This window comes from Salmo trutta, chromosome 19 (assembly GCF_901001165.1).
Source record: "Salmo trutta chromosome 19, fSalTru1.1, whole genome shotgun sequence".
Classification (NCBI taxonomy): domain Eukaryota; kingdom Metazoa; phylum Chordata; class Actinopteri; order Salmoniformes; family Salmonidae; genus Salmo; species Salmo trutta.
In genome coordinates, this window is record NC_042975.1 from 14689285 (window position 1) to 14717264 (window position 27980).

General features: G+C 44.6%; 1 protein-coding gene across 22 annotated transcripts in view; it reads left to right on the top strand.

Moving 5' to 3' along the window:
• Window positions 1-27980, top strand: part of LOC115154037 (disks large homolog 2) — a 325900-nt gene that overhangs the window by 51538 nt on the left and 246382 nt on the right. For 20 of the 22 annotated variants that reach the window (XR_003867810.1, XM_029699854.1, XM_029699855.1 and 17 more), the window contains one exon: window positions 8896-8964. Coding sequence is in view for 21 of the 22 variants with exons in the window: in XM_029699854.1 (XP_029555714.1) it covers window positions 8896-8964 (69 nt within the window). In the remaining variant the exon portion in view is untranslated. Of the gene's footprint in view, window positions 1-8895; window positions 8965-17254; window positions 17596-27980 lie in introns of those variants that run through there. The other 2 variants (XM_029699849.1, XM_029699853.1) reach the window with 1 other exon arrangement.

Consider the following 27980-nt stretch of genomic DNA (forward strand, 5'->3'; position numbering starts at 1 on the left):
TATGTGAATACATACTGAATTATAATTGGATGCATTTTACCGCCGTATCCTACTGTGCAGTGATTGGTTAAGACCACCCAGACGGTTAGGGTATTGTCAGTTGATCGTGGTTGGAGATAGGCGAACATGCGGTTGTAGCTAGTTAATAAAGAGTTATGTTAAGAAACATCCTGTAGTTCTGCGTTTTATTATTTGTACAAAGCGTACAAAACAAGACATCTATGACTTGGGTGACTGGAGTCTTTGACAATTTTTTGGCCTTTCCTCTGTCACCGTCTAGTACATAGGTCCTGGATGGGAGGAAGCTTGGCCCCAGTGATGTACTGGGCCGTATGCACTACCCTCTGTAGCGCCTTACGATTAGATGCCGAGCAGTTGCCATAACAGTAGTGATGCAACCAGTCAGGATGCTCTCGATGGTGCAGCTGTAGAACCTGGGGACCCATGCCACATCTTTTCAGCCTCCTGAGGGGGAAAAGGTGTTGTCGTGCCCTCTTCACAACTGTCTTGGTGTGTTTGGACCGTGATAGTTTGTTTGTGATGTGAACACCAAGGAATTTGAAACTCTCGACCCGCTCCACTACAGCCCCGTCTATGTTAATGGCCTGTTCAACCCTCCTTTTTCTATAGTCGACTATCAGCTACTTTTGTCTTGCTCACATTGAGGGAGAGGTTGTTGACCTGGCACGAGGTGGTATCATCATTGTCAGTGATCAGGCCTACCACTGTTGTGTCATCAGCAAACTTAATGATGATGTTGGAGTCGTGATTGGCCACACAGTCATGGGTGAACAGGGAGTACAGGAGGGGACTAAGCACACACCCCTGAGGGGCCCCAATGTTGAGGATCAGCGTGGCAGATGTGTTGTTGCCTACCCTTATCACCTGGGGGTGGTCTGTCAGGAAGTCCAGGATCCAGTTGCAGAGGGGGGTGTTTAGTCCCAGGGTCCTTAGCTTAATGATGATCTTTGTGGGCACTACATTTTACATTTTAGTCATTTAGCAGACACTCTTATCCAGAGCGACTTACAGTAGTGAATGCATAAATTTCATGCATTTTTTTTTTTGACTGGCCCCCCATGGGAATTGAACCCACAACCCTGGCGTTGCACACACCACGCTGGCGTTGCACACACCACGCTGGCGTTGCACACACCACGCTGGCGTTGCACACACCACGCTGGCGTTGCACACACCACGCTGGCGTTGCAAACACCATGCTCTACCAACTGAGCCACAGGGATCCACTATAATGTTTACATTTACATTTTAGTCATTTAGCAGACGCTCTTATCCAGAGCGACTTACATGTTGAGCTGTAGTCAATGAACAGCATTCTCACATAGGTGTTCCTTTTGTCTCATTGGGAAAGGGCAGTGTGGAGTGCGATTGAGATTGCGTCATCTGTAGATCTGTTAGGGCGCTATGCAAATTGGAGTGGGTCTAGGGTTTCCGGCATGATGGTGTTGATGTGAGCCATGACCAGCCTTTCAAAGCACTTCATGGCTACCGATGTGAGTGCTACGGGGCGGTAATTATTTAGACAGGTTACGTTCGCTTTCTTGGGCACAGGGACTATGGTGGTCTGCTTGAAACATGTAGGTATTACAGACTCGGTCAGGGAGAGTTTGAAAAAGTCAGTGAAGACTCTTGCTAGTTGGTCCGCACATGCTTTGAGTACACGTTCTGATAATTCGTCTGGCCCCGCGGCTTTGTGAATGTTGATCTATTTAAAGGTCTTGCTCACATTGGCTACGGAAAGCGTGATTATGCCATCATTGACTTGAATGGAGACCCCCTTTCTATTCATTTTATTTCTATGTTCATGACATCATGCTGATGATTCTTAGCAGATTCATTAACCCTCATGCTACCAACATATTTTACCAACTGGGGTCATTTTGGCCCCAAGAACAAACAGTTTGAAAAAGCAACAATAATTGCAGAACATTAACTTAACTTAATAAAACATAATTACACATGTAAATAATGTTATCTGAAATAAAAAAGATCCAAAACAGACTGTTGTTTTAGCAACATTACAGTTAATTTGCATATTTTGCTAAACAAAAATCTTCCTTAAATAATGTGCAGCTTTTTTCTGAAGGACAATCCACATTAATACTAAAACGCTGATTTACCATCATTTGATTGTGGTATCATTTCGTTTTTGCTAATTAAAGGGGAGGTAGACTAAACATTTTATTTTATTGAAAAAACGGATTCGTTCATTGATCCTGAGAGACAATTACCAAAAATAAGGCTTAGTTTTCTTTATTTACTTACCCCACTGCCAGCATTAGCATCACTGCTAGTGAACCCATGGGAGTGGTAGGATGGCAGGATGCTTCCAAAAGCATGCTCAAATCCTCAGTGTCTCTTCAAACCAAATGTTATAGCAACCCAAATACCATAACAAGTTGCACATATAGAATATTGGAGGATATTATACTAATTCTGGTATTTATATAACATTAATGTAGAATAACTATATTTTGAATAATACAAATCAGTACAGCATTATGTGTACATTCAGACGGTAGCTGGTTTCTGCATTACAGTTCTACCAAGTATTCATATCACAGACAGACTTTATGACCTCAATGACTGTAAGTCTATGGGTATCTACTAGCATACTAGCAGATACCCATAGACTTCCAGTAATTGCGCTGACTCTAGTTAGCATTGGCTTGCGAAACTATACTGCACAAAAAAATAAAGGGAACACTTAAAAAACACATCCTAGATCTGAATGAAAGAAATAATCTTATTAAATACTTTTTTCTTTACATAGTTGAATGTGCTGACAACAAAATCACACAAAAATAATCAGTGGAAATCCAATTTATCAACCCATGGAGGTCTGGATTTGGAGTCACACTCAAAATTAAAGTGGAAAACCACACTACAGGCTGATCCAACTTGGATGTAATGTCCTTAAAACAAGTCAAAATGAGGCTCAGTAGTGTGTGTGGCCTCCACGTGCCTGTATGACCTCCCTACAACGCCTGGGCATGCTCCTGATGAGGTGGCGGATGGTCCGCCAACTCCTGGATAGTCTGTGGTGCAACGTGGCGTTGGTGGATGGAGCGAGACATGATGTCCCAGATGTGCTCAATTAGATTCAGGTCTGGGGAACGGCGGGCCAGTCCATAGCATCAATGCTCCAGCCACATGAGGTCTAGCATTGTCTTGCTTTAGGAGGAACCCAAGGCCAACCGCACCAGCATATGGTCTCACAAGGGGTCTGAGGATCTCATCTCGGTACCTAATGGCAGTCAGGCTACCTCTGGCGAGCACATGGAGGGCTGTGCGGCCCCCCAAAGAAATGCCACCCCACACCATGACTGACTCACCGCCAAACCGGTCATGCTGGAGGATGTTGCAGGCAGCAGAACGTTCTCCACGGCGTCTCCAGACTCTGTCACGTCTGTCACATGTGCTCAGTGTGAACCTGCTTTCATCTGTGAAGAGCACAGGGCGCCAGTGGCGAATTTGCCAATCTTGGTGTTCTCTGGCAAATGCCAAACGTCCTGCACGGTGTTGGGCTGTAAGCACAACCCCCACCTGTGGACGTCGGGCCCTCATACCACCCTCATAGAGTCTGTTTCTGACCGTTTGAGCAGACACATGCACATTTGTGGCCTGCTGGAGGTCATTTTGCAGGGCTCTGGCAGTGCTTCTCCTGCTCCTCCTTGCACAAAGGCGGAGGTAGCGGTCCTGCTGTTGGGTTGTTGCCCTCCTACGGCCTCCTCCACGTCTCCTGATATACTGGCCTGTCTCCTGGTAGCGCCTCCATGCTCTGGACACTACGCTGACAGACACAGCAAACCTTCTTGCCACAGCTCGCATTGATGTGCCATCCTGGATGAGCTGCACTACCTGAGCCACTTGTGTGGGTTGTAGACTCCGTCTCATGCTACCACTAGAGTGAAAGCACCGCCAGCATTTAAAAGTGACCAAAACATCAGCCAGGAAGCATAGGAACTGAGAAGTGGTCTGTGGTCACCACCTGCAGAACCACTCCTTTATTGGGGATGTCTTGCTAATTGCCTATAATTTCCACCTGTTGTCTATTCCATTTGCACAACAGCATGTGAAATGTATTGTCAATCATTGTTGCTTCCTAAGTAGACAGTTTGATTTCACAGAAGTGTGATTGACTTGGAGTTACATTGTGTTGTTTAAGTGAGCAGTGTATATCTAACTTCCTTCATATTGGACACAGAGACATAAAAATGGTATCCACTAGTTCATATGACTCTGGGGAAGTAGATAAAGGGCATCATTGCCAAATTCATGAAATATCCCTTTAAGGAGTTTTGGAGATTATTCCACATGAGAGATGCAAAAAAACTAAAAGCAGATTTACTTAACTCCATGGAGATTGAAGGGATCTCCAGGGTTAGCCATCCCTGAGTCCAGGTCTGGTAACTGGGTGGAGATTGAAGGGATCTTCAGGGTTAGCCATCCCTGAGTCCAGGTCTGGTAACTGGGTGGAGATTGAATGGATCTCCAGGGTTAGCCATCCCTGAGTCCAGGTCTGGTAACTGGGTGGTGATTGAAGGGATCTCCAGGGTTAGCCATCCCTGAGTCCAGGTCTGGTAACTGGGTGGAGATTGAAGGGATCTTCAGGGTTAGCCATCCCTGAGTCCAGGTCTGGTAACTGGGTGGAGATTTAAGGGATCTCCAGGGTTAGCCATCCCTGAGTCCAGGTCTGGTAACTGGGTGGAGATTGAAGGGATCTTCAGGGTTAGCCATCCCTGAGTCCAGGTCTGGTAACTGGGTGGAGATTGAATGGATCTCCAGGGTTAGCCATCCCTGAGTCCAGGTCTGGTAACTGGGTGGTGATTGAAGGGATCTCCAGGGTTAGCCATCCCTGAGTCCAGGTCTGGTAACTGGGTGGAGATTGAAGGGATCTTCAGGGTTAGCCATCCCTGAGTCCAGGTCTGGTAACTGGGTGGAGATTTAAGGGATCTCCAGGGTTAGCCATCCCTGAGTCCAGGTCTGGTAACTGGGTGGAGATTGAAGGGATCTTCAGGGTTAGCCATCCCTGAGTCCAGATCTGGTAACTGGGTGGAGATTGAAGGGATCTCCAGGGTTAGCCATCCCTGAGTCCAGGTCTGGTAACTGGGTGGTGATTGAAGGGATCTCCAGGGTTAGCCATCCCTGAGTCCAGGTCTGGTAACTGGGTGGGGATTGAAGGGATCTCCAGGGTTAGCCATCCCTGAGTCCAGGTCTGGTAACTGGGTGGTGATTGAAGGGATCTTCAGGGTTAGCCATCCCTGAGTCCAGGTCTGGTAACTGGGTGGAGATTGAAGGGATCTCCAGGGTTAGCCATCCCTGAGTCCAGGTCTGGTAACTGGGTGGTGATTGAAGGGATCTTCAGGGTTAGCCATCCCTGAGTCCAGGTCTGGTAACTGGGTGGTGATTGAAGGGATCTCCAGGGTTAGCCATCCCTGAGTCCAGGTCTGGTAACTGGGTGGAGATTGAAGGGATCTCCAGGGTTAGCCATCCCTGAGTCCAGGTCTGGTAACTGGGTGGAGATTGAAGGGATCTCCAGGGTTAGCCATCCCTGAGTCCAGGTCTGGTAACTGGGTGGTGATTGAAGGGATCTTCAGGGTTAGCCATCCCTGAGTCCAGGTCTGGTAACTGGGTGGTGATGGAAGGGATCTCCAGGGTTAGCCATCCCTGAGTCCAGGTCTGGTAACTGGGTGGAGATTGAAGGGATCTTCAGGGTTAGCCATCCCTGAGTCCAGGTCTGGTAAGTTATACGTCTGAAGGTTAACAAAGAGGTAAGGTATGGCGGAGGTTTATGCAAGAGGGCTTTATAGACTAAAAGAGTGCAATGCAGACCAAGTCTTCAAAGAGGGACAGCCTACTTTCTGATACAAAATGCAAAGATCCTATCGCCCGTAATAAAGCACAATGTTCTATGATAAACTGCATCCAATTGCTTCAATACAGTGGCAGCGGCATTCATATAAAAGATATTGCCATAGTCAATAACTGAAATTAATGTTGACTGAATGATTTGTTTGCTATTTAATGTTCCTATTAAATAAGTCTATGACCCCAGTTGGCGGCAGGTAGCTTAGCGGTTAAGAGCATTGGGCCAGTAACCAAATCTGTTGATGTGCCCTTGAGCAAGGCACTTAAACCTAATTGCTCCTGTATGTCGCTCTGGATAAGAGTGACTGCTAAATGACTAAAATGTAAAATGTAGTTTGAGGGTTCCTACTGATATGTATTAACCATAGATGACTAACAGGGGACGCTGCTTTGAAGCCACCGCGCAGCCATCTTGGTATTCCTTCTCCATTGTAAAAAAGATTTTGAAAGCTATAGAAATACATTTATTAATGTCTACATTTGTTTTTGAAAGGTACTGTATGTTATATTACAGATACCTTAATGCATGCTTGAACATTATATTAAGAGAACTGAACAATAATTAAAATCATATTCCTTCAAGTCTTTTTCTGAAAGTACTAATGTCACTGTCCCGACTACAACAAATAAATACTTAAATACATGTTATTTTGTCTTTGAAACATTTAATTTAAATATTGTAGAATTCCTTTCCTGTGGAGGACTGCTCCTTCCAATGAGTTAATGGCGCTTGTTGCTTCAAAGCCTCTCATTGGCCGTTACGTAGCATCAGCAATAGAAGGTTTATACACATCATTGCTTACTACCCCATGAGGCATCAATTTTGCAAATGATGGGATCTGTAAGAATGTATAAATTACCAAGCGATACAGTCACTCCTGTACAACAGTGTTCTTAACTTCTTGTCCTGTAGGGCTGCAGAGTTTTACTAGCTTTTGACCCAAGACAACATTAGTTTTGAAATATTTGTGTTGTTGGTTTATTGAAAAAACCCACAAGTACTGCTGCTCACCAGGACCAGGAATGAAGGAACACAGATGTGTTTTCCAGTGGGATTTCATCACACAACACTTGATTTACTGGTCACCCCAATTGATCATGAAATCAATTACTCTATAAATTACTGGAAATTATGTCAATTTGGCATTTTAGAACATATTTCATGTCTCATTTGAAATGCTGTGGTTTGTTGATAAAGGATGAACCTTTTTATTTTCTATTCATCCACTAGGGGGAAGCTAGTCTTTGTAAAAGATCTCACCCAGTACAAAGGTGAAGTCTGAGTTAAATCGTATTTCTCTCAATATGATTACATTTTCATTATCCTTACAATTTTCTGTAGATCTTCATTTCAATATCCCAATGATCTATGCAATCAATTAATGCATCTCTAAACAAAACTTTTTTGTGTGTGTGCAATTCCTCAGTTCTCCCTCTGTTTTATGATTTCTATGACACTTTAGACCCAATGTCTATCACCCATGATCCTTTTTCCGTGCTGTGTGTGTGTATGTGTGTGTATGCGTGTGCGTGTGTTTGACATACTTGGCATCTAACCAGCGACCTCAGTAATCCAGTAGAAATCCAGTAGTAATCCTATCTCTCCCCATTGAAACATTCCTGGTTCCATACATATATTGTTCCTTTTCCAGAGCTGTACAAACTGATAGATATACAGTATATATGTATAGATCTGAACTAATGTACATCAAATATACTGTTCAAAAGCCCTTGGTGTTAAAGGAGTGGATGTGTATGTTTAGTAGATGCATGGGGATAAGTGAAGGGGTTATAGAAGTCACCAGGGACTTTGAATTCTGAGATTGGGTCACCTGTGTATGCTATAGGAGCAGTTCTCTGAACACTCTCTTACAGCATGTCCCTAGATAGAAAGAAATACAAAGCAGGTCATAGCCTCTGCAAGCCTTCTGTCCCCTGGCCAACACAGTCTGCATTGTGTTGGTTTACCTAACGCTTCAGGGGGAAGTTTCCCCTACCCTTACAGAAAAACCATATGAGTTTATGTGTTTTTGATCCTAACCTTAACCATGGGGAAAATGCTAAATTGATCCCAGATCAGCATCTAGGGGCAACTTTACCGTACACCTTATACCCAACACCATAGTTACATTTGTGTAGAAACAGCCTGAAAAGTAGGGCCGCAAACATGTCCCATAACTTCACACCGTCTGCTCATTTGGGTCAGAACTTTCCCGAAAATGATTTGATGTCTGCGTTGTGTTACAAAACACAAGCCGAGTGTATTAAGCCAGGCTGAATAGATGAAGGCTTAACAAAATCAGTGCTCTGTGGCAGAGTGTTGACACTCTCTATCCCATGCAATCTGGTACAGTGTTTTTGATCTGTGTGCTTTTGTGCCACTTCAGCCTGAGGTTGTGCAAGCACAAGCTGCAGTCTTTTCTTATGTTTTGCTTGGATTCATTTGACTTTAGGAATTTCCTTGGACACATTTTAAATACAAGAATGAGAGTGTAGATGGTAAGTAAACAGAGACAGATTAGAGTGGGAATTTATGGTTAATATAGACATGGACTTATCTCTGTCCGCTGTGTGCGTGTGTGTGTGTGCGTTCATCCGTGTGTGTATACCAGGTTTAAGCATTTATTTTTGATAGTGTTGGACATGTACACAATAATACTTGGGGTACTGATTGAAGAATCACCTTGGCCAAAAGTCAAACAAATAGCGAGGTAGTGCTCAGCATCAACGGTTAATGGCAGAATGTCTCTGTATTGTGGAGATGATGCTTTATACCCTGATGTAATATTAAGACAATTAGGCTGTTTATGACTCAGAGGGACTCATAGGTCAAAGAAACTGTGTAACTTTGAAAATAGTTAGTTTCTCTGTACTCATAATGTTTCATTGTGGTTTCAGTTATTCGTTTCCAATTAAGCTTATTCTACATTTACATTAACTTATTGTATTGTAATAACCTAATATTATGATACTTAGTGTGTGTGTGTGTGTGTGTGTCCTCAGATGAGGGAGCGGAGCAGCTCGGAGCACGGTGGGAAGGACCAGACACCGATCAGTGTGAAAGTCTCTGAAGTGAGTACCCTGTGGACACCCCTCTCTGCCTACCACACATACACAATTCATTAACCCATCTCCTCCCCTTCATCTATACTGATTGAAGTGTACTTAAGATGTGATATCAATAAGGAATCATAGCTTTCACCTGGATTCACCTGGTCTGTCTGTCATGGAAAGAGCAGGTGTTCTTAATGTTTTGTACATTCAGTGTATGTTCTTTTTAATTCTGTCGTGCTACGCTACTGGCCTCTTGTTGTTAAAGTGAATATTCTCAACATTGTCTGATGGCTGGTGAGCTGGCAATGTCAGCGTGATCCAGGATCTATTTACCTATCATCTCTCAGGTCAACAGCATAGGTTAAACACATGTTAAAAAAATGGCCAGTCAACATCAATGTTTCGGAGACTCAGAGGGTTCAACATCAGCGGCTTCCCCACTGCGGGGCCAGAGGGGTCTTTATGAGGGAGACAACACCGAATGTTGATTTAAACTGTTGATGGCTTTCTAGGCAGTACCAAGAGGCAGCATTATGGACAGGCTTTGAAGCCCCAGGTGTGGGAAAACACACAGACTTGTTTACTAGGCTCAAGGCACAGAGCTTTTATCACTGGCTGGAGAGCTATACACTGGGGCTATGGGAAAAACGTTTTTAGCTGCTACTCTGGACGCCTAGCCTTTTGCCGGTGTGAGCAGAGCACGAGCCACTTTATCAAGTCTTCTCAGACGTGACACACTTTGAATTCTTGTAAATACAATTAGAGAATTTTTTTTTCCCATAGTCAATTATGGTAGTTTCTTATTGCAATATGAATTTCCTAATATATTTAATAGAAATTGGATAGAAACGTCCAATAGAAAATGGAGCCCTGAACTAGAGGAATAGAAGAACAACACGGAACAGAGAGAGGTGGCCGGAGGAGTGAAGGTGTGTACTGTAGCATGAGAAATCTGTCGAGGCTTAGTCATGTTGTGTGGGTCCTGAACAGATGATTATTTGGATACAGAGCTTGCTAGAGATAGGGGAGCTTAGCTAACGATTGCTTCCTGTTTCTCAAGCCCCTCCTCTCAATCTCTCTTTCTGTCTTTCTCGCTCTTCTTGCACCATTCTGCACCTTTCCTCACCCCATCTCACCCTTCTTATCTCTCTCTCTCTCTCTCTCTCTCTCTCTCTCTCTCTCTCTCTCTCTCTCCCTCCCTCCCTCCCTCCCTCCCTCCCTCCCTCCCTCTCTCTCTCTCTCTCCCTCCCTCCCTCCCTCCCTCCCTCTCTCTCTCTCCCTCCCTCCCTCTCTCTCCCTCTCTCCCTCCCTCCCTCTCTCCCTCCCTCCCTCCCTCCCTCCCTCCCTCCATCCCTCTCTCCCTCCCTCCCTCTCTCTCTCCCTCCCTCCCTCCCTCCCTCCCTCCCTCCCTCCCTCCCTCCCTCCCTCCCTCCCTCCCTCCCTCTCTTCCTGTATGTAAGGCAGTGACACTAGCAGTAATTGCCACCTCTCGCCCACACAGCCAACCCCAGTACCTTCACAGAGCCAATCACTCTGGTGAGACACACTCTGCCCATAACTTTGGCTTTGGAAGTTCACAAGCATTATACAGAGAGTCTCCGATTATAGACCCTATCTAATCAATTTCCATGTATTTTCATCAGGGCATTCAGACCTAACCAGCTTTCCATGATTCATTAAAACATACTGCTCATTGGGAAAATGTGTTAGAATTATTTGATGAACATAGTCAAGGCGACTCATTGCGTTGCTTTTATTTTAATGTGCGTTTAATTGTATTTCATCTAAACAATATATATTTCATAATCATGTTGTGAACATTACATTACAAATAATCCAATAGCCTTGTCATGAAGCATTAGTACAAATGAATACAAATCTTACAAGCCATAGGAGTGATCTGAGCAAAGGTGCAAATCAGCTACTGTACAATTTTGTTAAAATTCAGAAGCTCTATTTCCATAGTCTGGGCAACAAGAAGCTCAGCAAAGTACATGAGATTATCCCTGCACAAGGGCGGGGGATATGGTCTAAGAGCTTGAGACCAGAATAAAGTGATTATATCATCCAACTCTTGAAACGTAGGTAACAGCAGCTTGAGATGTACCATGTCACTGTTTGGAGTTGCACTGCTTATTTGGCCTTTTGGGAAGGTTCTTTTTGTTGTTGTTGAGAATCAAAGTTACTACCTGGAATGAATTCTGCACAGTGCTTTAAAGACATGCAGACCTTTTTGATATAGGTATGTTACAGCTGGGCTGGAACAAAAGCCTGCACACTTTGGCCCTTATTATTGTCCATCCCTGATCTAAAATGTATTCTACTTCAGACATTGTCTCCATGTCATCAAAAGGCCATGGTCAAGGTCAAACACTAAAGTAGACTAAATATAAACCTGTCTCTCTTATGTCCTGACTCCTGTATGCATGTATCCACTGTATCAGTTACATCCAGAATTCACAATACCTCACCTATACCTATCGATGAGAGGCAGCAAAGGAATTTAAATCGTTCACCCTACATAATCTAATCAGGCGAAGCCAGCTTGAGTCCCATCTGCTGAAAAGATTAGCCCTAGTAAACACCCCTTCTGAGCTGTGTGTGTGAATAGATAGTCAGTGCATGTGAGTGGAGGGCGCTGCTATGTCCACAAAATGAAAGCGGTAATCAAAGTGCTCTTATGTGAGGAACTTCAATCAGAGGACCAATCATTCTACAGGCAGCAGGTAAACACCAGAGTTGAATATGAGAGAGAGACAATAATGATAACTCTGTAATAGGGTTACCAGGATACCTGTACAGCGATGCTACAGATGTGGGATCTTAATTTGATCACGCTGTTGTAAGATAACTTTAAAACGTTTAGTGTATTTGAGGTTTTAAAAGGCTTCTGAAACTTGTAATTTCCACATTGTAATTTCAGGCTTGATTTTCCCTTACAAAAAATGTGTCAACCCCTACAAAAATTTCCATTAATTATAATCCACATAATAATTCACATTTCCTGTTGCTGCAGGATTATGTTTCTGCTGTAGCAAACTGGCTCAAATTAAGATCCTACATCTGTAGGAAGTAAGGAAGGAAAGGAAACATGAAGCAGACTTCACCCAGAGTCAGTCATATTTGTTTATTTATCAAATAACACACACTATTCTACAAAAGTAGGTTTTAAAGAGTGAAGTCTGCTTCGTGTTTTCCTTTTTGCTAAGGAAAATCTGGTATTGTATCATTACAACAACACTACTCTTTAACCTTATCGCTCCCGGAGGCTGTTAGTCCTCACATATCCAAAGCAGCGTCAATAGGCTCACTTCTAAGTAACATGTGTTTGCTTGTTTGAAGTAATCCAATGATTCATATATTTTCTAACTAGGAGTAGACACAGTTTGCTAATTTGTCTGCATTTGGTTTGTTAGCTAAGCTCTTGGGCCTTATCGCATGTTGATTAAAGCATTTCTGGAGCTGCAATTCCTCTAAAATCATGTAATAATATTTAATATTAATAATGTATGTACAGTGCTGTGAAAAAGTATTTTCCCCCTTTATATTTTTCTCTACTTTTGCATATTTTTGATATGGAATGTTATCAGATATTCAATCAAAACCTAATATTAGATAAAGGAAACCTGAGTGAACAAATAACACAACAATTACATACTTATTTCATAAACAAATAACCCCCAAAAAAGTATTCTTATTTTATTTATTTAATTAAAAGTTATGCAACACCCAACGCCCCTGAGGGAAAAGTAATTGTCCCCTTACGCCCTATAATTATTTATCAACTTTCCTAATATTAAGCATATTGTTTATCTTTACAACAGGAGTATAGCCTGCCTGGCTGTGTCACGTCTGTGTGTAGAGAAGGACCAAGGCGTAGCGTGAGTATCGTTCCACATCTTTATTAATATGTGAAACTTAGCCAAAATACAAAAACAATAAAGAATAAACAAAACGTTACTAAAGAGGTGCTACATGCACTAACTCAAAATAATCTCCCACCAACACAGGTGGGAAAAACAACTACTTAAATATGATCCCCAATTAGAGACAACGATGACCAGCTGCCTGTAATCGGGAATCATACAAAAACCCAACATAGAAAAAAGAAACTAGATAAAACCCCCCAGTCACGCCCTGACCTACTCTACCATAGAAAATAAGATCACTCTATAGTCAGGACGTGACAGGCTGGCATGAAAATGAACCACGGGAAAAGCATCCTCCATTCGCTATTTAAGTGCATTTTTCCCGCTGCCCCTGTTTCGAGACAGGTGTATGATAATGGTCCATTCTAAATCAAAACAAATTTCACACATATATTATTTCGTATATGTAAAGACCAGATTCATTTGAGAATAGTTTGATGGGTGACAATATTAGCCTGTCACTTGTGAATTATGTATTAAATCAAATCAAATTGTATTAGTCACATGCGCTGAATACAACAGTGAAATGCTTACTTACGAGCCCCTAACCAACAGTGCAGTTTCCAAAAATACCGATAAGAGGATGGCATATTATATGATTCATATTATTATTATTCATATTATTATTAACTATTATATTATGTAAAGGCCATGCATTTTCTTGGTGACTGTCTGGCTAGTTAATATGAATATGCCATAAGAGTTGTAACAGTGAGTAGCGCTATGAAGTCAACATGACCACACAACACAACATCAGATTCTGGTCCTGGTTTGATGAGAAAAGTGTTTCTTAACTCAAGAGTTATTGGCTCTCCATCAGGGGCAGCCCACGCGTTGGCCTCAAAGCAAAAAGAGGTCCGCTGTGTTAGAAATGCCTGGCTGATTTTTGGTCCCAGTTTGTCCCTGGTATCCGTTGTGGGCAACCATTATGCTGCTTATTCGGAAAAGGAAATGCTGTTAGTCAGTGTGCTGTGACCACATGTTTGACCTGGCTCCTCAGAGGGGGTCTGTGTTTCTATGTTTGTGTTTGACCTGGCTCCCCAGAGGGGGTCTGTGTTTCTATGTTTGTGTTTGACCTGGCTCCTCAGAGGGGGTCTATGTTTGTGTTTGACCTGGCTCCTCAGAGGGGGTCTGTGTTTCTATGTTTGTGTTTGACCTGGCTCCTCAGAGGGGGTCTGTGTTTCTATGTTTGTGTTTGACCTGGCTCCCCAGAGGGGGTGTGTCTTTCTATGTTTGTGTTTGACCTGGCTCCTCAGACGGGGTCTGTGTTTCTATGTTTGTGTTTGACCTGGCTCCTCAGAGGGGGTCTGTGTTTCTATGTTTGTGTTTGACCTGGCTCCTCAGACGGGGTCTGTGTTTCTATGTTTGTGTTTGACCTGGCTCCTCAGAGGGGGTCTGTGTTTCTATGTTTGTGTTTGACCTGGCTCCTCAGAGGGGGTGTGTGTTTCTATGTTTGTGTTTGACCTGGCTCCTCAGAGGGGGTCTGTGTTTCTATGTTTGTGTTTGACCTGGCTCCTCAGAGGGGGTCTGTGTTTCTATGTTTGTGTTTGACCTGGCTCCTCAGAGGGGGTCTGTGTTTCTATGTTTGTGTTTGACCTGGCTCCTCAGAGGGGGTCTGTGTTTCTATGTTTGTGTTTGACCTGGCTCCCCAGAGGGGGTCTGTGTTTCTATGTTTGTGTTTGACCTGGCTCCTCAGAGGGAGTCTGTGTTTCTATGTTTGTGTTTGACCTGGCTCCCCAGAGGGGGTCTGTGTTTCTATGTTTGTGTTTGACCTGGCTCCCCAGAGGGGGTCTGTGTTTCTATGTTTGTGTTTGACCTGGCTCCCCAGAGGGGGTCTGTGTTTCTATGTTTGTGTTTAACCTGGCTCCCCAGAGGGGGTCTGTGTTTCTATGTTTGTGTTTGACCTGGCTCTCCAGAGGGGGTCTGTGTTTCTATGTTTGTGTTTGACCTGGCTCCCCAGAGGGGGTCTGTGTTTCTATGTTTGTGTTTGACCTGGCTCCCCAGAGGGGGTCTGTGTTTCTATGTTTGTGCTTGACCTGGCTCCCCAGAGGGGGTCTGTGTTTCTATGTTTGTGTTTGACCTGGCTCCCCAGAGGGGGTCTGTGTTTCTATGTTTGTGTTTGACCTGGCTCCTCAGAGGCGGTCTGTGTTTCTATGTTTGTGTTTGACCTGGCTCCTCAGAGGGGGTATGTGTTTCTATGTTTGTGTTTGACCTGGCTCCCCAGAGGGGGTCTGTGTTTCTATGTTTGTGTTTGACCTGGCTCCCCAGAGGGGGTATGTGTTTCTATGTTTGTGTTTGACCTGGCTCCCCAGAGGGGGTATGTGTTTCTATGTTTGTGTTTGACCTGGCTCCCCAGAGGGGGTCTGTGTTTCTATGTTTGTGCTTGACCTGGCTCCCCAGAGGGGGTCTGTGTTTCTATGTTTGTGTTTGACCTGGCTCCCCAGAGGGGGTCTGTGTTTCTATGTTTGTGTTTGACCTGGCTCCCCAGAGGGGGTATGTGTTTCTATGTTTGTGTTTGACCTGGCTCCCCAGAGGGGGTCTGTGTTTAGCTCAACAGCTTATTGCAGTGTGGGGGAGATGAGCTGAATCCCTGTTGGGATGCATTTCACACTCTTATCACTTTCAGCTGCAGTTCTGAACAATGTGATCTTGGTTAAATATGAAAACAAAGTGTTGTATTACCATAAATAGAGTAGTGTTTTATAGTTTACAATAAAACGTCTAAACAGTGAATCAATAAAAAATATATTATTTATCAATAATGGGCTATTTAAGATTTGTCTCTGCAAAACAAATGTATGTCAAACATTGCTGAATGTTTTCAATATCCCGTTAGCACACTGAGCTAAAGTCTAGGCCTTAGCTCTTGGCACAAACAGAGAGGTTCAAGGTTATTCATCATAGTCTCATGGTACCAGACCACAACAGAAAGGCTTCGTTTGTGGTTCCAAAGGGAAAGCACTTCAGGATTGAGCAGTCCAATAACTAAGGCCAGAATTCATTCAAAGCGTGTTCTAGACATAGATATAGAACCATTATATATTATTGATGGTTCTAGCACTACACACTGAAAAACCGACAATGCACCTTTTTAAGTAGTGGTTTCCGACCTTTTTCTGTTACTGTACCACCAACTGCATTTTGCTGTGTCCAAAGTACCCCTGAAGTACCCCCTCGTGTATTTTACCAGTCAGCCAATGGTCTCATGAGTCTTCTCACCTACCCCCGTGTCCTAGTGCCTCTGGTTGGGAACCACTGTTTTAAAGGGAATTTCCCCGGTGTTCGTAGAGATCGCATTCATTCAAGACAAGAGCAATGCGTTTGTCAGTCAATCCACTTTGGATTGAGGTTTGAAATAGTATTTTCCTGTTGATTTCATTGTTCTCAACTTGTCACTGTGCAATGTTTGCTACACTAGAACTTACAGCATATTGAGGCTAAATGTGCTTTCTACAGTAGCTTGCTAGCGTTGTCTTTGAGGTGCATTCGTGCAAAACTCTAGCCAGCTTGCTAGCTAGTGTAAACTCACTTGTCACTCTCAGCAGCCTATAGATACACAGCTGTTGAAAAAGCAAACTGTACAAAATATCAAGGAAATAGAATTTGTTGTAGTATGTCTAGCTAGCTTTGTTTTAAGGACTGTTTTTAGATCAAAACTTTGCCCTTTCTTTCATGAAATCTCTGCCTCCAAACATTCGTTGTGAATCACATAAACTGACCTGCTCAACTGGAATGTAATTGAAGAGCCACATTTTAAAAGACACACACACACGGATGTGCACACACACACATAACCACACACAGACAGACGCAAATAACCACACACACACGCACATAACCACACACAGACACACATAACCACACACAGACAGACGTACACCCACACACAGACAGACGCACCCCCGCACACAGACAGACGCACACCCACACACAGACAGATGCACACCCACACACAGACAGACGCACACCCACACACAGACAGACGCACACCCTTTCACATGTACTGATATACTTGGTCAGACTTCACAGTAGATTATCCTATACCATTGTAAAAACATGAGTTATTATAACCCTGTTCAGAACTACTGTATAGGTACACATTGTTACATAGTTCCTTTCTTCCATCCATTTATCCATTCATCCATTCGCTCATTCAGTCAGTCAGTCAGTCAGTCAGTCAGTCAGTCAGTCAGTCAGTCAGTCAGTCAGTCAGTCAAAAGTCAGAAACAGCTGGGGAACCTTATTCTTTCCACTTAGCTGCTGCTCCGTCTCAACTGTGCATCAGCATCACCACCACGACTCTTTTCCTCCGCTCTCGTCTCCTTCCACTCTGTCGCTCAGTTGTCGGCAGCAAAGCAGAGGAGGAGAGGAGATGAGAGGAGAGGGAGAAGGTTCTCAGGTTGGAGGGGGCGAAGCCTGTGGCTTGCTTTCCAGCAGAACTCGTGCGTTTGTACGGCAGATGACGTGTGCTGGACTTTAAGATTGCGTTAGGATCATGAATGCCTTCAGCATTGTGGAGGAGGACTCCAGTTTCTCAGAGGGGCCCCACTTCCAGTAGTGGCTATCTGTGTGCCGTCTCTCCCGTGGCAGCTCACTCCTCTTCTCCCCCACCCCCTCTTTTCTTCCTTTCCATCCCACACATTTCGTGGTGGTGATGAATTCTAGCATAGGTTGAGCTTTTCTGCCCGCAATGGATTGTCTTTGCATTGTCACAACTAAGGTAAGAGCAGCAGTGAGAGCGACAGAATGAGAGAGAGAGAGAGAGAACGAGAGAGGGATGCAGCGAGAACGGGAGGGAAGAAGCTCTGTCTGTGTGTGTGTGTGCTCCAGCATTGGTTTCTCTGCATATTTCACACTGTCTGCTCACTGTGTGTGTGTGTGTGTGTGTGTGTGTGTGTGTGTGTGTGTGTGTGTGTGTGTGTGTGTGTGTGTGTGTGTGTGTGTGTGTGCGCTCATGCGCAGCAGTCTTGAATGGTTAACAGGCTTAAAGCCCACTGGGGAGTGACAGCACCTCTATTGAGATGTCACTCTTCTAGAACTTGATGGAAACTTTAGGCAGCCCTCCGCTGCTGCAATCAGAGAGCTAATGACCCTCTTTGAAAGCTGTGAGGTCCGGAACATCCTTATTGACCAGGAGCTAAACAATAGTGTAGAGCAGAGCTGGGCTGCATCTGGATTCATTTCAGGGGAAGCCTCTCTATCCCAGCGGTCCACAATTAGTACAAGATCACTTTGGTTATTTAGAGCATGCACATCCTCTTTCCTTTTGGTTTGTTGTAATAAACCAGACTGATCAAATAATCGGTCTGACAAATGAGAACTATTTTGACTTCTGTGTTAATGGTTTTTGTCTTTTGATAATTTTGTCTTGGCAGAAGTTGTGTGAAAGTGATAGTCAAGGTTTGTTGTTGGGCAGAAAGGAATACTAGTCCAGGTTTGGTGTAGGTTAAAGTTTCTCCTAGACAAATGGTTAAGGTTATGATTGGGAGATCCTCGATCCGATATCCTGGATCAGTACCAAGGAAAAAAAGTCATCCCAGAGCACCTGCTTTACAGTTGTTCTCATAAAATGTTAAGTTTGACTGAATTGTAATGACTAATCATTGAATCCAAGGAAGTCTCATAATAAGTACTCTTTCCCATAATAACCACTCTTTCACTGCTTTTCCCTCCTTCTCGGATGACAAGTAACATCAAGGTCCTGTTCATTCGATACCAAAAGGAAGAAAACAGACTGAAACAGGGAGGGACTACCTCGGCTTGTCCAATAAAACATGTTCTTTTTTCCCATTGCAAAGTGTTTTAAAATGTTTTCTTTTGTGTGCCCTAATGAACATGACCCAGCAGCTCCAGGATGATGATAATGTTAATTCCCTTTCTGAAAGCCTAGTGAAATATTTATGTTTGTTTCCATGCCATGTTAAATTCATGATGAAGAACACTGTACTGCACTGTGGCATACACTGCCTTCAGCATGTAGGTGTCAGAAGGGTTTTCATTACATTACCGTGATCATTACCGTGATCAGTTTACCGGGTTAGGCAAAGCAAAGTAATTGTCAGGTGTGTGCGTACTGGTAGCGAAGTCAGGTGCAGGAGAGCAGAGATTTGTGAACAGGCGCACACTTTATTGAGGCAAAGTGCAAAACAGTCACAAGAATTATGTTTAACAATAAACATCTTTGTGAAATACCACGGAAAAAACAAACCAGTCTGGCGCGTCAACAATAAACACGTAACACAAACAATCTTTCACAAAGACATGAGGGGGAACAGAGGAATAAATACATGTAGATTGATTGGGGAATGAAAACCAGGTGTGCAGGGAACAAGACAAAACAAATGGCATGACGAGGTACTCATAATGCCCTGAGGTGGTACTAAACGCTGTCTTCCACTCGTCTCCCTCCCGGATACGCACCAGATCGTACGCACTCCTGAGATCCAGTTTAGTGAAGAAGCACGCCCCGTGCATTGACTCAATCGCCGTGGCGATAAGAGGTAGCGGGTAACTGTACCTCACCGTGATTTGATTGAGACCTCTATAGTCAATGCACGGGCGCAGACCTCCATACTTCTTCTTCACAAAAAATAAACTCGAGAAGGCGGGTGAAGTGGAGGACCGAATGTACCCCTGACGCAGGGATTCGGAGACATATGTCTCCATAGCCACCGTCTCCGCTTGCGACAGGGGATACACGTGACTCCTGGGAAGTGCAGCGTCTACCAGGAGATTTATCGCACAATCCCCCTGTCGATGAGGTGGTAATTGAGTCGCCTTCTTTTTACAGAAGGCGAGAGCCAATTCGGCATATTCTGGGGGAATGCGTACGGTGGAGACCTGGTCTGGACTTTCCACCGTGGTAGCACCAACGGAAACCCCTACACACCTCCCCGAGCACTCTCGCGACCACCCCGTGAGAGCCCTCTGTTGCCAGGAAATGGTGGGGTTATGACGAGCCAACCAGGGAAGGCCTAGTACCACGGGAAACGCAGGCGAGTCAATGAGAAAGAGACTGATTCTCGCCTCGTGATCCCCCTGCGTCTCCATGGCCAGGGAGATGGTGGCTTCCCTGATTAGCCTGGACCCTAATAGTCGACTATCCAGAGCGTGAACCGGGAAAGGTCTATCCACAGGAAGAATGGGGATCCCTAAACTAAGAGCTAACGCTCTGTCGATAAAATTCCCAGCTGCGCCTGAATCGACGGGCGCCTTATGCTGGGAATGTGGGGAGAACTCAGGGAAACAAACAGGTACAAACAGGTGGACAACAGAGGACTCTGGATGAGTGTGGTGCAGACTCACCTGGGGTGACGCCAGAGTGCCCTGCCTGCTGCCTCGACTCCCAGAGGAACCAACCCGGCACCGACCAGCAGTGTGCCCTCTGCGGCCACAGATGGTGCACGTGAAGGCCCCTCCTCCAGCCTCCTTACACGCAGCCCCTCCCAGCTCCATGGGCACCGGTGCGGGAGTGCTGGGAGATGGAACCGACAGAGCCCCCTCAGGACGTCCACAGATGACCAGCAGGTTATCCAACCGGATGGACAGATCCACCAGTTGGTCAAAGGTGATGGTGGCATCCCTGCAGGCCAACTCCCGTCGGACGTCCTCACACAGGCTGCATCGATAGTGGTGGATGAGGGCCCTGTCGTTCCATCCTGCTCCGGCGGCCAAGGTCCGGAACTCCAGCGCGAAATCCTGTGCGCTCCTCGTCCCCTGCCTCAAATGGAAGAGTCGTTCCCCGCCGCTCTACCTTAGGGTGGATGGTCAAAGACGGCCCGGAAGCGGGGGGTGAACTCCTCGAAGTGGTCCAACGCCGCTTCTTCCTCTCCCCACACGGCGTTTGCCCACTCCAGAGCTCTCCCCGAGAGGCATGAGACGAGGGCGGATACTCTCTCCCTTCCTAAGGGAGCTGGGTGAACGGTGGCCAGGTATAGGTCCAGTTGTAAAAGGAACCCCTGGCACTGTGCGGCTGTCCCATCATACTCCCTGGGAAGGGAGAGACGCATCCCACAGGAGCTGGATCCGGACGGGACAGGTAGAGGTAACCCCGGTTACGCTTGTCGAGGCTTCCTGTCTCTCCCAGCGGTCCATGGTCTGGACAACGCGATCCATCATGGCACCGAGATGATGTAGCATTGACGCGTGTTCCTGGACGCGCTCCTCGACTCCTCTGACCGGGGTACTTGCTCCTACTGACTCCATGGTAGGTGAAAGATTCTGTCAGGTGTGTGCGTACTGGTAGCGAAGGCAGGTGCAGGAGAGCAGAGATTTGTGAACAGGCGCACACTTTATTGAGGCAAAACGAGCAAAACAGTCACAAGAATTAACACAAACAATCTTTCATTGGGGGCATGAAAACCAGGGGCATGAAAACCAGGTGTGCAGGGAACAAGACAAAACAAATGGATACATGAAAAATGGAGCGGCGATGGCTAGAAAGCCGGTGACGTCGAACGCCGCCCGAACAAGGAGAGGAGCCGACTTCGGCGGAAGTCGTGACCATAATGTAATTTCTCCTGTGCGTCCGAAAGAGCGACTTCAAAATTGGACGTCTGTCCTGAGGTTATTATTATTATTCAAATTTTAAAAAAACTTAACCTTCTAAATTTTACATTTGGAGCAACATTGTAATTTGATTTTTGGAGAAACATGGATAAACGTCTAATTCTGTAGTGAGGCTGTGAGAACTTGTTGTGAATAGGAACCTCACCTGGGGGTGTCTGTGTGTTTTGTGTGATTCATATATCTTCCTTTGTTATGTATTAGGCACATAGTCTGGGTGTGTGCATGCTGCATGTGTCAGAAAGCAGAAGAGGTGGGGTAGAGAGAGAGAGAGAGAGAGAGAGAGAGAGAGGCTTGTTAGCTTTCTTGACAGTCTCGCTCTAGATACTGAAGTATTGAGTCTGAGGAGTTGACATTTGAATTATATTCAGGCTGCTGTGCTAGAAATAGCATATGCATCATGCATGATAGAACAGTGCTTCTGTTGCAAAGTGATTGTCACAGGAAAGTATGCCCACAATTGAAAATTATAATAATAATTGCGTGGTTTAGTTTCATATACTACATATTCACACAATGTGCAGTTGTACATACTGTACATCAATGCAAATGCCTGCAAATATGCAAAACAACCAATTCCAATAGAAATTGAGCCATACAATACAGCCCCAGTGTTTATCTGTTGTCATTGACCAGCTTGACTGCAATCTTTCACAAAACTAACCTTCTGGAAAAAAATAACTATGTTTGCAGTGTGAAACTTATACATTTAAATGTACACCTTCTTTCTTGCTACATGGGAAGATTTCTGAATTATTTTGTGAGCCCACTTCCTGGTTTTGAGTTGTGCCCTTACTGTACACATCCACATCATTTCGTTGAAATATACAAGTGTAATATTTGTAGCTCACTGTGCAGCCTGGCATGGCGTCAGACAGTGGACTCTGTGACTGGGAAACGGAGAGTCTGAGACAGTGAGGCCTGGGGAACCGCTGGGAGTCCCAGATCGAAACAACAGAAGCCTCCCCCCACCTCCCCCCATCTCAACCATTAGACTCCAAGCCCCATATTTCTACTCTCTGTTTTGCTAGCTAGCGCTATTTCCTGAATCTCTTATTCTCTATTCCTGTTTTTGCCACGCTGACTCCTTAAAAAGAAAATGACGGAACGTTTTGTTACGGAACACCTAATTCCCTAATGGTGTTAGCTTGCTGTGCTGCTTGTGATCATGGCAGAGGTGGGTCAGCATTGGGTTTATTTGATTCTTTGTGTGTGAAGACGAGTGCGAGGGACTGCTGATTTTTGAATCTGATAACTGATTGTGTGGGGAGTCAGTTCAACTCTCCTCGCAGTGCAATGAGATTCCCTAACTATTGAATATGTTATCCATTTGGCTTTTTCCATTGTTATCCGACTTGTCGCGTGAGAACCGATTTGCATGACAATCACAGATTTGTTTACAATGGCCGCAAACTTTGGACTGACATAGCCAAGGGGTACGAAGAAGTTGCTTCAGTTTTGCAACATGAATGGACAGAATACTAATTCAGACAATGTTGGCTTCTCTGTGTTTGGTTATTGAGCTAACCCCAAAGTACTGGTTGCTACTAGGACACTATGGCTAGAGATTCCACATCGGCCACAACACCCTCTCCAGTTTTAAGCATAGCATATGCAGCGTAATGATATGTAATTTTCATTCCACAGGAGTATTATGTAATGATAGTGAGGCACATTGAGGGCATAGCTGTAACAGAGAGAGGGAGAGGAAGAGATCCCTCCTACACTGTAGTGTTTTGATTCTCCACAAAGTCACTTTTTCTTTAGATGGACCATCTATTCTCTAGGTGGGGCTGTAATGCAGAGGACGCCTCTCCATGTGAGGGCTTGATGGAACGTACAGTAGCATGGGCAACAACGGGTCATGTGAGGGCTTGGTGGAACGTACAGTAGCATGGGCAACAACGGGTCATGTGAGGGCTTGGTGGAACGTACAGTAGCATGGGCAACAACGGGTCATGTGAGGGCTTGGTGGAACGTACAGTAGCATGGGCAACAACGGGTCATGTGAGGGCTTGGTGGAACGTACAGTAGCATGGGCAACAACGGGTCATGTGAGGGCTTGGTGGAACGTACAGTAGCATGGGCAACAACGGGTCATGTGATTTTATTCAATGTTCTATTCTAATGGCTCTAAGGCTGTGGTAGACCAGATTTACAGCGTAACGTACTGTACATGAAAGAAGAAGGACTCTTTTGTGTGGCAGGGACTGTTGGCAGTGTAACATTCATTATCAGTAATGCCAAGATCTAAAAGTGAATTTAAATACATACGAGACAGGATGAAATCCCCAGACTAGCAATTTACACCAGTGCCATTAATGGTCCTGATCGCACGCGCAAACGTAGAGTGATAGCTGGTCGGGCCAATGACGAATCCAGATTCAGCCGGGAATTGCCAAAAATGAGTTTGAGGGATGGATGGAGAGAGACAAATTGGTTCAATAACCTCCTTACACCAACCTGAGCTGTTATGCAAATTACCTAAAGTCCTTGAACGTTTCCAATATTCCGGTAGTTTACTAGTCAATTTCGAAAGTTACCGGTAATATTACCTTCCTTTGCAACCCTACACCAAGCTGATCTCAAGATGAAATGATGTCCAGGGCACACGAAACCACAGGCACACACTGCCTTTATCCCTCTAGGGCAGGTATTCTCAGTTACAGTCCTCAAGGGCTTCAGTGGCTGCTTCTTTTGATCCTTACCTTTTAATCAGTGACTGACTTAGCCCTTGGAAACATGTTCAGTGGCTGATCAATGGCATCAATCGATCAATGAAGTACCAGGGTGAGGAGAAATGATGTGTGTTTCCTTTATCTGAGCATCCATGTACAATAAACCCAGTCAGTTGTTTTGAACCAGTTTTGCTCACTGGGAAACCCTTTTCCCTGTGTCAGTTCTTCATACAACAAAAGAGACTCGTCAACCTCTAGGACTAAACGAGAGCTGGATACAGAGGTATTTTAAACGTATCCCCTCTGGCTGAGACAAAGGCGGGTCTAGTGATGTGGGGCTACAAAGTGGTGACTTTCCTATTTCAGGAAGTAGTTAAACCCCTTACCTGGAAATGTTGCCTCCAGGCTTAAGCCTAGAGTAAATCTAGGGGAGAGAAAGGTTCAGGTTTGTGTCACAGGCTGACCGTGGTGTGTGTGAGGGGCTATTTTTGGAAGCAGGGCAAGGCGAAAGCAGCAACCACTGGCGACCCTGGATTTGGCTATGTCCGAAGAGATGAGCTTCAGCGAAGGCCTGCAGTGACCCTGTCAGGAGCATTCTCTCAGAGCTGAGATTCCACCCAGATCAAAGTGGGATGTAGCAATGTCTTAAAATGGTCCAGAAGTTAAGCTGGGCTCACTGCAAGCTACTGCTTTTAAAGCACATTTGTTTTGTGTTGTTCATATTGCTGTACTGTAACTGTAAACCATACATTATTAAACATAATAGTTGAGGGCCACTAAGTTATGCAGGTTATGAGCAACTTTTCTGACATTTCTCTTGCATTTTTTGTTGAGGGATGGCCTAGACCCCTCAAAATCATCTCTTGACATTAAAGCCAGTTCCACTGCATTTTTTGATTGTTCCCCTTTAGTCAAGGACTGATTTAGACCTGGGACACCAGGTGGGTGCAATTAATTATCAGGTAGAACAGAAAACCAGCAGGCTCCGGACCTTGTAGGGTAAGAGTTGAATAACCCTGGAGAAAAAATGTGTCAGATCAGTAGGAAAGCTCAAACTACCTAGAGCATTCGGGGTGTTCTAGGAGGACATGTTCTAACAGACTGTAAAAAGAAACATTTAGCAAAGCAAATTGCACAGGCTTCACAGTCTGTTGTTTGTGTGCTTGATCGTAATGATTTAGAGGGACTAGATGCAGGAGTGTCAAGGTAGACTGTTCTAGCAATTAGCATCTTCAATGGGAACAAATCGAATGGACGTTTGAAAGTCACAGTAGTTGACGTAGGATGTTTGCCACGGATCTGTTTTTTGAGTCTTGCTTTGAGTTGAAGCAATCTAGTTTTAAAAGCAATGCAGAAACCACATTCACGGTAAACTCTGCATATGTTGGCTCAATCGGAAATGACCTTTAAATGGTGCATTGTCCAAATCTGCGAAGGGATTGAATTCCGGCCTTAGAGTTAATGACAAAACACACCGTGCCGCTGAATGGTTAAAAGCAGAGCTTGGCCGTCCTATCGCCTCTGACCACAGAACATCAGCCATCATTTTCTGTTAATTTACCGGAAATTCTACATGTTGGCAGGTGATGTGCACACGTCCAATGTCCGTTATGGTGTGTCTTTACCCAATACATGTAGCCATGACAGAATGATACCCACCACAACTCCAACCAATTGTGCTGTTGGAACACAATTTCAGTTGTTTCACTTTCCTACTCAAATCTCCAACTTTCCGAGGAGTTCACTTTATGTGACATGACGACTCACCTGCCCCCCCCACCCCCTTCCCACAGTGTCAGCACTTTGAGGGGCTGCCTACAGAGAGGGATTAGCTCTGCAAGGACCTCCAATTTGATATATCAGGGGATTAAGTCTGTCATGCAGCCGGTGGAGTGAGAAGAATAAAGTATGAAGAGCAATAAAATGCTTTATTAGGGAGAGAGACTGTGGTATCCGTATCCCATTGCCCTTTTGCCTCTGTTCACTTCACGTTCCTCAGCGACTTTTAGAGAAATCACTGTGTTCTGGTGAGTCATTCAGACTGGCACATTCTTTCTCCCATTCTCTCAGTTTCACTCACCCTCTCATTGCACTCTCAATCATCCAGCGCAATTCTTTATAGAAAATATTTCAAAACAACAACTGAGTGCACAGTTGTCTAAAGAGGCAGTTGTCCAGAGTTTGGTCACAAACTCCTTGTTGAAGCTTCTTTAATGTTGTGTACGCTAAATATTGACTTTGGACTCATCTGTAGAGTAGTGCTGCTTACGCTTGATAGCCAAGAGTTTTGAACCTAATCCAAATACTGCAACATATTACATACTGAAATATTGGCAAATAACATACAGGTATAACATTTTGAACCTGGGTTTGGGTTTAGTCCTGTCAAATTATTTGCTGTAACTTCCCATTAAGTGCCTGAATTGACATGAACTGAGATAGAATTTACCCTGAACTCATATCTTCATTTCCATAGATATCCACTGACATGAACAAACCAAAACCAGTCTTCCCATGAAATGTGTGATTAATTGATTAGGTAACACTTTATTCATGCTCATTCATAATAGTTATTATCAACATCTAACCCCAGGCTACCTGGGGAGTCAGGTAGCCTAGAGGATAGAGCGTTGGACTAGTAAGGTTGCAAGATTGAATCAAGATCGAATCCCCGAGCTGACAAGGTAAAAATCCGTCGTACTGTCCCTTAACAAAGCAGTTAACCCTCTCTCTCTCTTTCTTGCTCTCTCTCTCTCTCTCTCTCTCTCTCTCTCTCTCTCTCTCTCTCTCTCTCTCTCTCTCTCTCTCTTGTGCTCCCTCTCTCTCTCTCTCTCTCTCTCTCTCTCTCTCTTTCTTGCTCTCTCTCTCTCTCTCTCTCTCTCTCTCTCTCTCTCTCTCTTGTGCTCCCTCTCTCTCTCTCTCTCTCTCTCTCTCTCGCTCTCGCTCTCGCTCTCGCGCTCTCTCTAATTGCTGGCCCATGTAGGGAAAATTCTTTAACGAATATATTTGTAAACACTGATAAGTTTGTATAAACATTTGGGGCAAAAGTTGAAATGTCCCCTCCCAGTTTTATCATTGGAATGTGATACAAAACGAGGCAACGGTGGGCTTTAGGCCCCTGCGGACGCCTCCGAGCGGTCGGGCAGGCTGTTTGGAGTGTTTATCTGACTGAATCAAAAATATATATAATAATTATGTCCCCCCCTGATAAATATTATAAGCCTTCCATTCCATAAATATTTACAATATTTTATAAAGTGTTTATAAGCATTTATATATATAAGCATGTGTAAATACTTTTTCATGAAGGTTACTAGAAAGTGTTACCATTGATTGATATAGGCTTAGGGGAATAGGAAGACTGATCCTCTGGTACTTGATTATCCCCATGCAGTTATGTGGGGCATGGGGATAATCCTCTGAATCATAATGCTGGAGGAGGACTCATTCCTAAACAACCTCTCCATACTGTACTTCAGCTCTTCCACTAGAGTGTTGTAGTATGGAATAGTAATGGCTGTATTATATAATAGCAGTATATTATATTTTTAATGCCGACGTGTGTTAAGTATAAGGCAAGCATGCATATGTTGTGTGCGATTAGGAGTGTGACCACTCTCGAAAAAACACATAGACACATGCACGCACGCACGCACGCACGCACACATGCACGCACGCAGTAGTAGGTGAGATTCAATGCATGACTCTACCTAGACCACATGGAGCAGATTGTTTGGGTATGCAGAAAAAACGATCCTGCATCTGACCTTTAATAATACCTGTGTGAGTGTGTGTGTGTATGTGAGTGTGTGTGTGTGTGTGTGTGTGTGTGTGTGTGTGTGTGTGTGTGTGTGTGTGTGTG